The 13,500-nt window shown below is 54.3% G+C and overlaps 3 protein-coding genes across 3 annotated transcripts; 1 reads left to right on the top strand and 2 right to left on the bottom strand.

Annotated features, from left to right (window-relative positions):
* Nucleotides 1–730: 730 nt before the first annotated feature.
* Nucleotides 731–2,141, bottom strand: EsH8_VIII_000598 (uncharacterized protein; the record flags this gene model as incomplete). The annotated part of the gene is made up of 9 exons (XM_083269640.1): nucleotides 731–849; nucleotides 913–984; nucleotides 1,056–1,127; nucleotides 1,179–1,299; nucleotides 1,348–1,531; nucleotides 1,598–1,676; nucleotides 1,730–1,861; nucleotides 1,914–1,999; nucleotides 2,053–2,141. The coding sequence occupies 9 exons, from the start codon at nucleotides 2,139–2,141 to the stop codon at nucleotides 731–733; spliced, it is 954 nt and encodes a 317-aa protein (XP_083129408.1).
* Nucleotides 2,142–7,853: 5,712 nt separating this feature from the next.
* On the top strand, nucleotides 7,854–8,660 carry EsH8_VIII_000597 (2,5-diamino-6-(ribosylamino)-4(3H)-pyrimidinone 5'-phosphate reductase; the record flags this gene model as incomplete). Its single annotated transcript, XM_083269639.1, has 1 exon — nucleotides 7,854–8,660. One exon carries the CDS (start codon nucleotides 7,854–7,856, stop codon nucleotides 8,658–8,660), a length of 807 nt encoding a protein of 268 aa, XP_083129407.1.
* Nucleotides 8,661–9,003: 343 nt separating this feature from the next.
* Nucleotides 9,004–10,734, bottom strand: EsH8_VIII_000596 (permease for cytosine/purines, uracil, thiamine, allantoin-domain-containing protein; the record flags this gene model as incomplete). Its single annotated transcript, XM_083269638.1, has 3 exons — nucleotides 9,004–9,694; nucleotides 9,754–10,158; nucleotides 10,448–10,734. The coding sequence occupies 3 exons, from the start codon at nucleotides 10,732–10,734 to the stop codon at nucleotides 9,004–9,006; spliced, it is 1,383 nt and encodes a 460-aa protein (XP_083129406.1).
* Nucleotides 10,735–13,500: the final 2,766 nt, after the last annotated feature.

The following is a 13,500-nucleotide window of genomic DNA, read 5'->3' as shown; positions in this document are numbered from 1 at the left end:
TAAAAGTTCTTGCCTTCAAAAGAAAGCTCACCCATCAAATAATGGCTCCTCATACCTGGTGCTAACAACTAGAAACAAAATGAAAATGAAATTCACATACCTGACTCTAACGCCATCATCGTTTGATGTTAGAAGGAAAGGAGTGGGAAAACATGAGTGGGGGGGAGAAGGGAGAACGTGAGCCAAAACGCAAAAGCAAACAAACAGCAAAATGTTCCGAAACCGAGAATCGAACTCGGGGCTATGCCTAACCTTTCAAGCTAATGAGAGGGCATCATGTTGGCCACTACACCATATCGGATGTTGCTGAAAGTTTCTGCCAACCTAGTTCTCAAGTAGACTTGCCCCGCTTCGGAGCCACTTTCCACAACAACGCCCCGTCCAACGACCCCCCGCCCAACTGAACCACAAGAACTGGCGTCATTTTCGCGGATCACTAGCATATAGGACGAACGCATTCTCTTTCGTCACTTTCAATGCCCAAAACGTTGACACACAGGATACACGGTCTCGTTCCTCATAGACTACGATCAGGCTACATAACATCCATTTAGTCTTCTCGTCGTGCCATTACCCAAATACAAGAAAACTTGCCCAAACTCTACCGCACCGAGACGCTACCCTCGCTAAGTAGAATTCAAGTGCATTTGCATATTCGCTTCGCTTTCGGAACCAAACAAAGATGAGAAACGAATAAGAGTATAGATCGTGGTACACCGTGCCCGTTGTGTTATTGGCTCAGCGCCAATCCGAGAGGCGGCAGCCCCCGTCTCCTCAAATCTTCGTTCACCTCGTCGACATGCTCGAAAAAATGCCCTCGCATCGAGTCCCATAGAGATTCCGGTGGTACTGTTGTCGTCTATGTTAGCGACGGCATATTCTCAAATACGAAGAGGATTGGATAGTCCTCACCTTCCAGTACCCCGCTTCTTTCCAAAGCGTACTGTGTCACCGCGCAATGTGTGCTGATCTGGAACATGAACGCTGCGCCCTGTGTCAGCCATCGTCTTTTCCCTCCCGCCACTGCAAGGGTTAGTGTAGATTCGCATCCATACCAAGAGAACCTTCCACCGCACGCTGAGCCTCCAGCTTGCCCGCAGTCGCCTGCACAAATGCCTCGTGTGTTTCTATTCCTAATCAGTGTTTGTCGTCTTTCTGCTAGACCACTTGAATCTTACCCCCATGAGGAGTATAACTTGACTGGAAACTCAGTCCACCGGCCTCCAAGTTACGACTTGTGCCTTTGTACTCCCCGTGGATAATACCTACGACCTCCGTCGCCATATTTCGATGGTAATACTGAAACATGTTAGCAGGAAGTTTGATGCCCTAACGGGAAGAACGCACAGGAGGGCGGAAAGTATTTGTCGCCGAAGACGATTTGGGCGTAAAGAACATTACATCAGTCGCGGGAACTCCGGGCGTCTTGGATTTCGCAGTCAACACCGTGTATAGACTGGGGTCGGCTTGGTCCTTGTCCACGAACGCCGCGTTGACAAACTTCTCAACCGCATACTTGAAAGGTACGTAACTGCCAAGGAAGATTTATTAGCGTGTGGCCGTCACGAGGGGTTTAAAGGGGGGGGGGGGTTCTTACTTGCCGTCCCACGCAACGACATCAAAGGGCGTGTGGTTTTGCCTGCAAGACCATAGCTTACCAGCCAGTTTATAAATGACTACAGACCACATTAGTATATCGCCTTGCGCAACAGCAGCCTTGATGGCTTACTCTCCCACTCTGACGTGTCCATGTCAAATGATGCGACTGGAAATTCGAAATCGCGCGGTAGAGCCATTCCGTTGCTTCCGAGGGGCCCCAGTTCTGGGAGTTCGTACCGACTTCCGAATAATTCTTGGACATCTATGCCCATTCAGCTGGTCATTCTAACTCGTAACGACATCAACTGACTCACAGCCTCTGACCGGTCCATCCGGTAAGTTTACCTTGAAGCGGATGCCCGCTTGAACGACTGCCAACTCCCCAGGCCGTACCATCATCCTGGTGCAGAAGTCAGCAAGAGTCTCACCCTCGGGTGGCCAATGTCATTCTACCTCCCAAACTCTGTTTGGATGTCTAGTCTGCCAACTTGAGGAACGAAAAGCATATCGCCATCGTTACTGCAAAAAGCGCTGTTCTTCATTGAAACGTTTGCGGCGTACACATGCACAGCCTGCCCTTCCTTGATTGTCGGGTCTCCGTGCCCGACTATCGTCTTGAGCCCCCGAATGAAGTCCACTGAAGGACCATCTACACTGGGTATGGGGAATGCTCTCCAACAGAGTGCTCCGGGTACGAACTCGACACTTTCGTTTCCGGAAGAGAACCTTGACTCGATCTCAATGACAAAAGAAGAGTCAGGGCCGGCACTCTCTAGCTGCAGCTGATGCGACGAGGATGACTTACATCTGCGGTTCGCGGCATCTTTTTAATGTCTCCATGAGCCACAGATGGGAAAATTCGATAAAACCAAGCATGCTGAGTATCTGCTCGGGGAGCAACGAACGTCGATCCGTTCAGTTGCTCCGAGTAAAGGTTGTACTTCACTTTCTGCGGAACATTACAAGACCGGGGAAGTGTGCCGGGGCTTTTTCATCTGTCAGTCTACAATACCCTCGAGATATCGATTCGTGAATGTTGACTTGCATGGCTTCTGAGGCGAATCTGTTCCCAAATCCAACTTGATAGACGTACGGATCCTCCGGAGCGGTTTCCGTGGTAAAGGCATGTTGGGCGGATGCGCCAAAAGTCGGCGGTGGGTCTGAGACCTTCGGATACCTCGTGGAGTTCGGAATGATGGCTCCCATGGCTGTCGCGATATGGAGGACGCAACTTCAGAGGACGGCTAGACTTTGATATCCAGAACGGGTTGATGGATAGTGTGTGAAATCCGGTAGCCACATTGCTTGAGAGCAGAGGGTTTCTCGAGTGATAAATGGGATGTTCTACCTACGGCATGCCTGACGCCCGGCCGGTCACTATTGACGGAACAGGTAACTTTAGGCCGAGGCCAGGCCCTTGCATCCGATGGCACTAAAGTAGATCAATCGACCTGTGTGATTATTTGCCTACACGTGGAGAGATTGATCTCCTTGGGTAGTGGCGGTACGTATCACAATGCCAGGGTGAGGCAATGTCCCGTCCATTGCCTGCCGGGCGGCAGAAGAACAAAGGGACTGACTGGGTGCTGGGTTCCTGGGCATCGGGAATGCCCACCCACCGTGATAGCGGGTTTGCTGCAACTCAAAAGTGAACGGACTCAGGCGAGCATTGGCTGGATCTGGGGATGCCACCAGAAGGTCGAAACACTAGTGCAATGCCTTCTTCTACTGGATCGATGCAAGCTTTGGCCAACGATCGCCTTGAGCGTTGCGTTGCCAACGGCTTTGCTGGAAATATCAGACCAAAGTGCCGATCTCACGCACAGGCATCTGTTGATGGCCGCGAGGTGGCCCGGACTGAGCAGATAGTCTGATCTGGGTGCCGGTCGTACGACGAGATGCATCGGCCGGTATCCGAGCCAGGATCCCGTGTTTGAGCTCGAACATCTCTCTGCCCTGCAAGACGCGAGATGTCTTGATGTCTTGCGAGTGCGGAAGGCCACATGTTCTGTCCGGCTCAGTTGATCCATTTCTGCCCGTCCGTTCCGTGCTCTCTGCTCATGGCCCAATGGAGGCTGAAGTGGAGGGGAGAGGAGCGCAAGAGCCTACGGCGTATGGGGCATGTACCGTGAGGTACCCAAAGAAAGCTGCCCGGTGACAGGTGTCACATCCCCCCGGGGAGCGAGGCGATAACTGTGCTCCAAGTGGCGCGCGGCCGGCAATTGTTGGCCCCGGATGTGCTAAGATTGGACACGGCAGTGCGTGATTGTTGGATCTTTCTTGCGCAACCCCATTATTAGTTCTGTCATGTGCCGGCAGCCAGTCACTGTAGCAAATGTAGGAGAACGAGTGTTGGTTGCCGGCAGTCTCAGGAGTGAGACGCGACGTGGGCCGCCGACTCCCTTCCCCTTCAAGCTGGAGTTGGCCGAGGCGCTTCTAACTTTGTCGTCGTCGGGACTTGAATATGTCTCGCGGCAAGACGTGCTTCGTGTACATACGTACTGAGGTTACCTTGAGGAAATCACCTCGCTTCGCCTAAGATGGTACACGGACCACGAATAGTTTGCGACAGCCGAGCAGATCGGTGCTGGCTACCTTTGCACTAGGCATGCAGCTCTGAGAGGGCCCTGCCGATCGCCTCTGGCAAATGCCGCTGTCACGCCGTCCCAAGCCAAGACCTGTCTGTCGTCGAAACCTCTCTGTCGGTGCATAGCCACCTCGCATCGGCTACCGCCACTCCTAGGGCCTTGCTGTTTATAGTCATGATTTGTCCACCCACAGAAATAATGGGCTAGCATGGACATGACGGCCCAGCCGAACTACTTTCCAAGCGCCCGTCGCAGAGATGTGACCAAGGTCTGATAACCAAGCAAGCAGGCAGGGAACCAAGCTTTGACACAGAATGCCAACCTGATATAGAAGATGAAGCATGCTGTGGAAATTGTAAAGATGCCAATGGCGTGATTCTCGGGCAAGAAAGGCTGCAAGATACCCTCCCCAATTTAAGTTGGGCGGGTTTGAGCTGCCAAATTTGCCTCGGACAGGCATATTTTGTGTAGAATTGAGGAGATAACCCGCCCAGTAGAGTTTCCTCTCGGCAGGCAATAGCAGCCCCCGCAGGGAAAGGCAGGCTCCCCGCAGATGAGGAGAGAAAAGATGGGAGGAATATTATTAGTGCCAGTGGTGGTGCGGACCATGGTGGCACAGGTTCTGTGCACAGGGGGTTTGGGCTTGGCCTGGGCTTGGGCTTGGAGCAGCCGAACTAAGGTCGTGTAGGCACTTGCCGGAAATGGGTATGACGACGTATCGAGAGGCGGACGCGGGAAATGTGACTCAGGTGACTGGAGAAACAGGTGCAAGAGGTGTAACGACCAAGACCAGTTGGGAGGGGAATGAGACATGAGCAGGATGACAAGACTACCTACCAAGGTGGGATATTTCGAGAGAGTTGTTGCGGGGTATCCAAGGCAAAGAAGCAGACGAGGCAAATGGACCCAGGCGAGATGTGGTTACAGATACTTACTTTGGTATCCGTAGTTTCCAGCACATGTGGCTGATTACAGCACAGAGGGAGTGCGCATGGGTCCGTACAGAGTATCTGTAGTATAGTGTAGTGCGTGTAGTGTAGCGAGGGTATTCAGAGAGGCGGCCCTGCTTGGTGTACGATGCAACCAATCACATGATGAGCTCTCTCTCTCTCTCTCTCTCTCTCTCTCTCTCTCTCTCTCTCTCTCTCTCTCTCTCTCTATCGGGTAGCCTGCCGGGGACCGGCATGCATTGTTTGTTGGGGGGGGGGGGGGGGGTTGAGAAGAGATCGGTGCAGTCATAGCCTGCAACTGCATCAACGAATGCGACCACGACTGCTTACTGCAGTTCAGGAGACACACGGTGCAGCAAGAGCACAGCGTGTACGACATGGTGCCCACGAGCGGCGTTGTTGCCGTTGTTGCAGAAGGCAAGCAGAAAAGTGAGGCTTTGCCGGGGAGTTCCAGCGAGTGGTCGGGAAAGAAGGCCGAAAGCAAGGGCCTGTCCAGGGCCACATAGTGCAGGTGATCAATGCTGAGCTGCCATTAGCAAAACGAACAAGAAGATCCAAAAAAGTTTAAAAAAGTGAGGCATCTCACCTGCTGGAGGAGGCGAGGGCGGACCTTGGATGAATCCTGATTCTTGGACGCTGCCGCTGCCGCTGCCGCTGCCGCTGGCCTGAACCCATGACCATGACGCTCCTTGCTTCCCGCCACGGGCTGGGGAGGATGGTGGTCAGTGCGACGAGGTGCCGCGTATGCGGGCTTGCCTGCCCGCAACAAGAGTGTGCCCACCCCCCACCCGCTGTAACATCGAACTTTGAGTTTGGGCTTTTGGCGACGAGGTGCCGCCGGCCCTGGACAATCAATGTAAGTGCAGGACGAGGTAGCGCAAAGCCCCCCCCCTTTCGCGGAAAGGCAAAGACGACTTCAGCCCTGTTCACGAGCAAAGTGAAGTAATGGAGAGGCCCCCCCCCGTCGGGCACTCGATCAGACACCCGTCCTTGCTCAGCCCAGCTAGCTGTAAGGGCTGAGGTGGTTACAGATACGGACAGCTGCTAAAAAAGTGCCCTTGGTAGGGTTGTAGCTTTGCGAGTTAGCCGCGTGTGGCTTTAGGGGCCATGCAGGGAATTGGCACATGTTGAAGACTTACAGCCGCGCAGGCAGGGCGAATTCCTGTAGCTCAGTGTAGTGTAGATATTGGTAAATAAAAATTCTCGAGGCAGTCTCCGTCTCTGGTGCCCTGCCGTCCCGCCGTGAGCGTGTGCTGCTATGCGAAGTGCACGTACACTGCTCTGTAAGGCAAGACAAGGCAAGGTATCCATCCAGTCCAGTGGACACCTCCCGAGTAAAACGCACGTTGTTGTGGGGCGTCGGCTATGCTCAGGTCCACCGGAATGGATACCGATATGTGTGAGTGAGTGAATGTGTGAGTGTGGTGTGTGTCCTGCAATGGGAAGGGGAATGTGTGGTCATTGGCGAGGGGACTTGCCAGAGAGCGACTCATATCCAATCGTGACGACACCTGCAATTGCACTTGCACTTACAATTGCACCCTCGCACATGCACTCTTGAACCTCCACATGAACCTGCACCTGCTTTTTGCACTGCCATTTGCATTTCCCCTGCCCTCCTTCCCAACGACCCTCTCACCACAGACCTGCAATCCTCATTATCCACCCACACACCACACATTCACACACACCACACACACACACACACAACCTCTGACACAGAACTCGCCAGCTGCTTGAGTCAACCCTCAAACCTCTGCTCGACAACAGCGCAACCAAGGCTTTGAAAAGGGGCTGCTCAACACTGCGCGCTTGACCTTTGCCGTCTTGCTCTGTCCAATCGGGGGAAGTCTGCCATCGCCAATCCTCATATCCTCTCGGTTCGTCTGGCACTGCATCGCCCTTCGCCAAGGCCTTGGTTTGACCTTGTAGAGGCAAGAACCTTACGCGGACAAGTCTCCGTTGCTCCGAGTTTGAGGGGAACAAGCCTCCAACTCAGATTACCGGGGCATCCACATCTTGCAGATCCGCCCTCAAGCCTGAGAACCAAAAGGTATCCAAGGCCCAAATCTTGCTGGTGCGGCCAAGGGAGAGTACACCATTGCCACTGTTGCGACCTAAACCCCCACCAACCTTGTTTGCAACCCTCGTCTGAATATCTCTGGTCGCCGGTTCCTTAGGCATTCCCAACTCATTAGTGTGGTGGTCTTTAGCCACTCACATCTCCCGCGACTCCTGGGTTTGGCTCCTGCTCTACCGGTCAAGCTTCGCAGGGCCTTTTTCCGGCAGGCATCTCTAATCTTCAATCGACCAAAGACTTGGGGGTGCTTATTTGCGGATAGGTTTTGCAGCTCAGGCGTCCTGCAAGTATTGAGTCTCAGGTCCTTGTCCAGCTTCATCCAGGCCACAAACTGCAGCAAACACCAGCCATCCCGCTCCTCGACAGGGGAAGCATCTTAGGCGACATCGCTTTGCCGACCTGGCTTTTGATAGGTAGGTTGCTGACGTGTTCTCCGTTGGTAGTCTGGACAGGGACAGTAGTCTAGGCTTTCAGACGACTAGGGGCACCCAGCCAATCCTAGAATAGCCACAGTATCTTCTCTTGCGCTACGGAGGGAGTTGAAAATTGCACAAAACTGTACAACTCAGCAATCCCCTCCGTTGAAAACAGCCACTCAACCTCGACTCTCCGCGGAAAAGGGGACTTCGACAAACCATGGCAGAACCCCTCCAAATCCCGGACACAGATGCCCTCTGGTTGTCTCCGCATCTGCCGTCAAATTCTGCCATCCAGACAGCCAAAGCCCAGAATCGTCCTTTCGTTACTCTGACCTTCGCCACATCCTTGGACTCTTCCCTCTCCCTCGCCCCTGGGGTGCGTACACGCCTTTCAGGCCCCGAGTCCAAGGCTATGACACACCATCTGCGTCGTCATCACGCCGCTATCCTTGTCGGCGTTGGCACTGTCCTCGCCGACGATCCGGGACTGAACTGCCGCATCGCTGGTGCAGGACTCGACGCCCAGCCTCGACCTATCGTCCTAGACCCTCGCGGCCGCTGGGACTTCACTGAAAACAGCAAGGTCTTCGAAGTAGCCCGGGCAGGCAAAGGCCTGGCGCCGTTTGTTCTTGTCGGGGCGGCGGCTATTAACCCGGAGAAACAGGCCATTCTCGAAGCCCACGGCGGAAAGTTCGTTATTCTTGACACCCAAGAGACTGAGCCCCGGTTCGACTGGCCGTCTGTTCTCTCCGCTCTCCACGCCGAGGGTTTAGGGAGCGTCATGGTCGAAGGGGGAGGGCAAGTCATCAATTCGCTCCTGAATCCCGCCTTCCAGCAGCTCGTGGACACAGTCATCGTGACTGTTGCGCCAACCTGGCTTGGACGCGGCGGCGTCGTTGTTTCCCCTGATCGAGTCCAAACTACCGAGGGTACGCCCGTGCCTGCCGCCCGACTGGCAGGTGTATCATGGCACCAGTTTGGGGAAGACATTGTTCTCTGCGGCCAATTAAGCCGTGAAACCTAGGTCAGAGTCCCTCAGTAGCGCCGAATGGCCAACACGTAGGGAATTATCAGCTAATTTGACGCAGCCTGAGGATCGACTTCCTTGAACCCCCCAGGCAAATCTCACAGGCCGATAGTGGCAATACGGCTGGGTGGTCAAGCAGGTCGCCGACGCAACTTCCCCGCCTGAACGCCTAAGAAACGGTATCATTTTTGATCAAATGTTGAGACTGCCCTATCATGTTAGGACCCTGCAATAACAATATCCCCCCTGTTTCTCCACTGGGGCGCTTAACGAGAAAGCCGGTCTATCATACCTCGCATGCCCGGGTATATCCCCCCTTTCTCCTTTTTGTTCAGCGGCCTCAGACTCGGCCTTGCTTCTTGATCTCCAACCACCTGAGAGGGGCATAGAAAATCGCTGTCAGCACAAACGCCAGCTCGAACCCAATATCACCAGTACTTTTTGCAAACGGTCCTGTAAACCACGCCTGGTCCATCCCTGGTATTATGAGCCCGAAGCTCAACAGGCTTGCTCCGATGGCAGCGAGACCAGAAGGCAACATGCGGGCGACGTTCCACGCGGCATGGTTGTATGAGCCGTAATCCATCCGTCGAAATACAACCAGCTCCTCAATGATGACTGCATCGAAACAACCGGCCCAGTAACCGATCAACCCCAGAAAGTTGCCGAGCGAATTCTCCCAAGCCTCGGCGGCGCGAATAGCCATAGGAATCATGATCCCCAGGGCAACGACGATGAAGACGACTCGAGGAACCCTTGTGAAAACAGGAAGCATCATCTGCATGCACAGGGCTACCGAATACATGGAAGTCGCAATATTGCCGATGACACTCAGTGCGAGAATCACGAGCACAAACTTTCCGAACCCGCCAGCAGGAGCCAACATGGCGGCCATGACCCCCCCAATGCCATAGACTTCCCATCCCGATTTCCACTCAGGGACGTTGTTGAGTGCGCCCCCTATTGCCGCGCCCAGAATGAGCAGCGGGACCGACGGGGTCAAGATTCCAAAGTAAATATATGAGAAGATCCTGAGCCTGGAGACCGTTAGCAACTCTACCAACCCGCCCGAATGGTAGTTTTGACTGACTTGGTCGTCTTGTTTGGGTTGTGGTACGCAGTAAAATCCGAAGCTATGCCGCCAAAGGTGATGAAGTATCCAGCCATCAGACCTCCATAGTTGAGAATCTGGGATGCTGTCGGAGGCGGCACGTCCGTCTGCTGCTTCCACAAGTGCTTCCCACCACACCCTATCGCGATGACTATCGCGATAAGGTTAGGAAGCCACTGCCACCGCTCCCACATGTGCAGCGCGCGGTACCCGATAAATGACGCGGCGAAACTTACGAGGCACGTAATAATGATGCCGACTTTCACATCGATGTAGCCCGGGTTGACAGCCGCGAGGGTCTGGCCTCCGACAATCGAGGAAGAGAGGGAAAACCCGGTCACGGTTGCGGCGTTGAGGAGAAGAGGTATGGCAACGAGGTAGTATCTGGGACATTCGTTGATCAGTCAAAGAAGCGAATTCTGCCATGGGATGTCGGTTTTACCCAAACGAATACCTGGCCTGGACGAGCTGCCTGAGTCCAGTATGGGAGCCGGCAATACCCATGAAAGCCGGAGGTAGTATTGTCAGCGCCGAAAAGAATATTATCACGAGCGCAGCATCTCTCAGGCTCAATCCCATCTGAGCTGTGGCCAGCGCACCGGTTGGGATCCTACAGTTGCACGTCAGCTTATCGGACCTGTCGGTGTCATTATACCGTCGGATCAATACTTACGGCAGCAAGCAAAGCAAGCTGGTGAAGAAGACGGTGAAGAGATTGCTGTAACTGGTATTGGTCCTCCCTTCGAGGGGCACTGGCTGGATTCCATTCCCCTCCACGCCGGCATCCAGCAGCCGCTGGTACCATTTCAGATTCCGAATACTGTTCTTCTGGGAAACATCGCCATCTTGGACCGTCATTGGCTGGGTAACGCCACCATGGCTCTTGGATATCGGGGACTGGCTCTCCATGTCATACACTTCGGCCTGCTCCTTCTGTGTGATCGAGGTTCGAGAGGACATGGCAACAGAATCCTGATACGAGGTTGTAATTGTGGCTGGACGGCCGTTGTCTGCGCTGCAAACTCACACCCTCTGCGTTTTTCCCGACAAAGTGCGTGCTGGAGGTTAGTCCTTTGCGGAAATTCGCCTACTGCCCCCCCTGACAGTCGCATAAAGCAGCACACCAAATTCCGACCTGAGGATAGCAGCAGGACGAAAGACGCAAGAATGGGTTGGCGGAAGATGACCTGTTCGGACGATGTACTCGTGGGAAGCCAAGCTAGGTGCGGTGGACAGTTTTCCTTCCTCGATTGGCCACTCGAAGCCGTCGGACAAAAAGCGACCCGTCGGGAAATGGTAATTCGATACCGTTCGTTTCTCTTTTCGCACGTGCTGGACACAAACGCGCCGGGAGAGACAGCACAATTGGGGCGCTCTCGAATGCGCAATTGCGAAGAGACTCGATAGCCCGTGCTTGGGGTGGGTGGTTTTTTTATTTTTTGTTTTGGCAAGTGGTCGGAATCGATTGAAGAACGCGGACGAAGCGGGAACTATTGGACGTACACCGCGGTTTAGGAAAACCGGATGGAGATCCGAAAGAGAGCAGTCGACACCGACGGGATGTTTGCAGGTCACAGTCTCGTGGGCCTGTCTCATTGGGTTGGGCGCAGATTGTGCTATGCGACATGAAGGCAGGCGTTCATGGCTCAGGCTGGCGACAATAATTAACGTTGGGATTACGACTCGCCGTATGCAAGCTCACGCCTTCCGAAACGGCTCGAGTCATCGTTATGCCTACGAACGGTCGAAGGTCGTCCCTTGATATGACGATCCTAACCCCCCCGCAGTACCTTGGCTACAGTTCGAGAACACCGTTTCGCGTCAAAGGTTAAGCGGACGGAAGCTTGGGAAGGCCTACCGCGACAGGGGGGGAGACATGGGGGACGTGGAAGGGCATGGACGAGGGGTGATGATGGGAAGAGGACGAGGGTTTTGAGAGAGAGAAAACGCAAACCCGCGGACTTCCAGCCAGACACCAGTGCTGTTTCTCCACGGCTGCTATATCTCATTTCCACAAACACTTTTATTACAATCTACAACGTCCCAAGTCCACGCATCCCAAGTGGGGGGGTATTCGTCAAGCGCGAAACGGACCAAGAAAGAAGGCAGCTGGTGAGGGGTAAGCAAGAGTGTGTCAAAACGTCACGGGGAGTTGGTAGAGACCGACCGGTACGATGTAGGCAAAAGTCAAGGGCGAAAGCGAAGGGAGAAGAAAGGGCAGAGCCCAGAGAAGGACCAAGCTCTGAATTGGGGATTTCTTGTGTTGGAGGATGAGTCGTTTAAGCACCTACTCCCCTCCCTCCCTTCTCCTCACACTACCTAACCTTACCTGTCTGCCCTGCGCGTAGAACATGGCATTCCAACCTGATGTGTGTTGGTGTGACGCAAGGTTCACCGTTTTGGGAACCAGAATGTCTAGTAGCCCTACGTTTTCTCTAGGCTGCGAAGGAAGGGTCCCGCCTTGTGGTCGATCAACAAGTCCACACACGCCGGTCTTTTACTTTTAGGGTCTTTCTCCCCTCCCCTAGTGCTTCTTTCAGCCCCCTTCCACCGCTTCGGCACCACCGCACCATCAACCACGCCATTGCATGGGCTACCTTGGTCGATGCTCTCCTTTGTTACTGTCGAAACCCCGGTAGCCTTCTGGAATTGTTCTCCCGCTGTCCCCTTAACTTCTAATTCCCTTTTCTCCTCCCCCCTTCCTGTCTCACTGCCTCGCCGCACATGCCCCACTCGACAGGGCTCTTGAGCTGTCAGAGTTTCTGGTTATTGCAACAGCTACAGTTTGCAATGTGCAGACGCAGCTTGGCTTGGTCCGGTAACTCCGTCGAGCTGATAAGAAAGGTGCGCCTGGGCCAGAGTACGGTTCGTCGCGGTGGTCTTGGAGCCAGGCCGAGCCTGTCTGGGGGAATTTTCCTCGGCCCGGTGAGCGTTGCATATCAAGTGAATGAGGAAAAGCCTACACCGGCCTGTCGGGCTTGGGTTTTCATGCATGCATTGGCCGTTGCGAAAAAGTCACCACACTGTTAATTTCTGCCTCATCACCATCCTTGGCCCACGTCGAGCTGCATTTGCATCCTGCATTCTGTACCCTGATTCAGGGACAGGAAACGAGCCTCCCCTCCCCAGGAAAAAAAATTTACCCCCTCGTCTCTCCCGGTTGAGGAAGGACAGATGAAGAGCAACGTTGCGCCTGGCACTGAACCCTCAAACGGGGGAACGGTGGTCGGACTTGACCCCAGCCAACCCCATGGATCGTGGCTTTCGACGATTTCATCCGGGCGGCGGTGTATTCGAGATCTCGGCCGTTGGATTACGCCCTGCGACCCAGATCTTCCCGTGCGCGAGGGATGCTCTCCTCTCCGCTCCTTTGCATCTTCCCTCAACGAGTCGTAGCCCAAGGCTGTCTATAGGCGGCTCGGCCGCCACTAAGATGGTGTTTGCGGCCGCCAATGTGGTAATGGCACATGCAGTGCAAGCCTGAAAGTTTGCTTTGTCCTGGCTATCAGAGCGTGGTGCTAGCGCAGAGTGCGTTGGCGCCTGGGCCGTAAGTCTGCCAACGACAGCGTCATGTCGCTGACAGTCCGATGCGCTCCGCCCTCTATCCGCCCTCTATCTTCGACCTGCCTATCTCCAAGATTGATTTCCCAGCTCATGGCGGGTTCGATCGAGGGCGGCATGGCTGATGCAACGGTTTGGCGCTGGCCTAGCGACGTGGCTTCGACC

Source organism: Colletotrichum jinshuiense, chromosome 8 (assembly GCF_051148585.1).
Source record: "Colletotrichum jinshuiense chromosome 8, complete sequence".
NCBI classification, from domain to species: domain Eukaryota; kingdom Fungi; phylum Ascomycota; class Sordariomycetes; order Glomerellales; family Glomerellaceae; genus Colletotrichum; species Colletotrichum jinshuiense.
The sequence above is the reverse complement of the archived record's forward strand: the minus strand, read 5'-3'. Positions and strand labels throughout refer to the sequence as shown.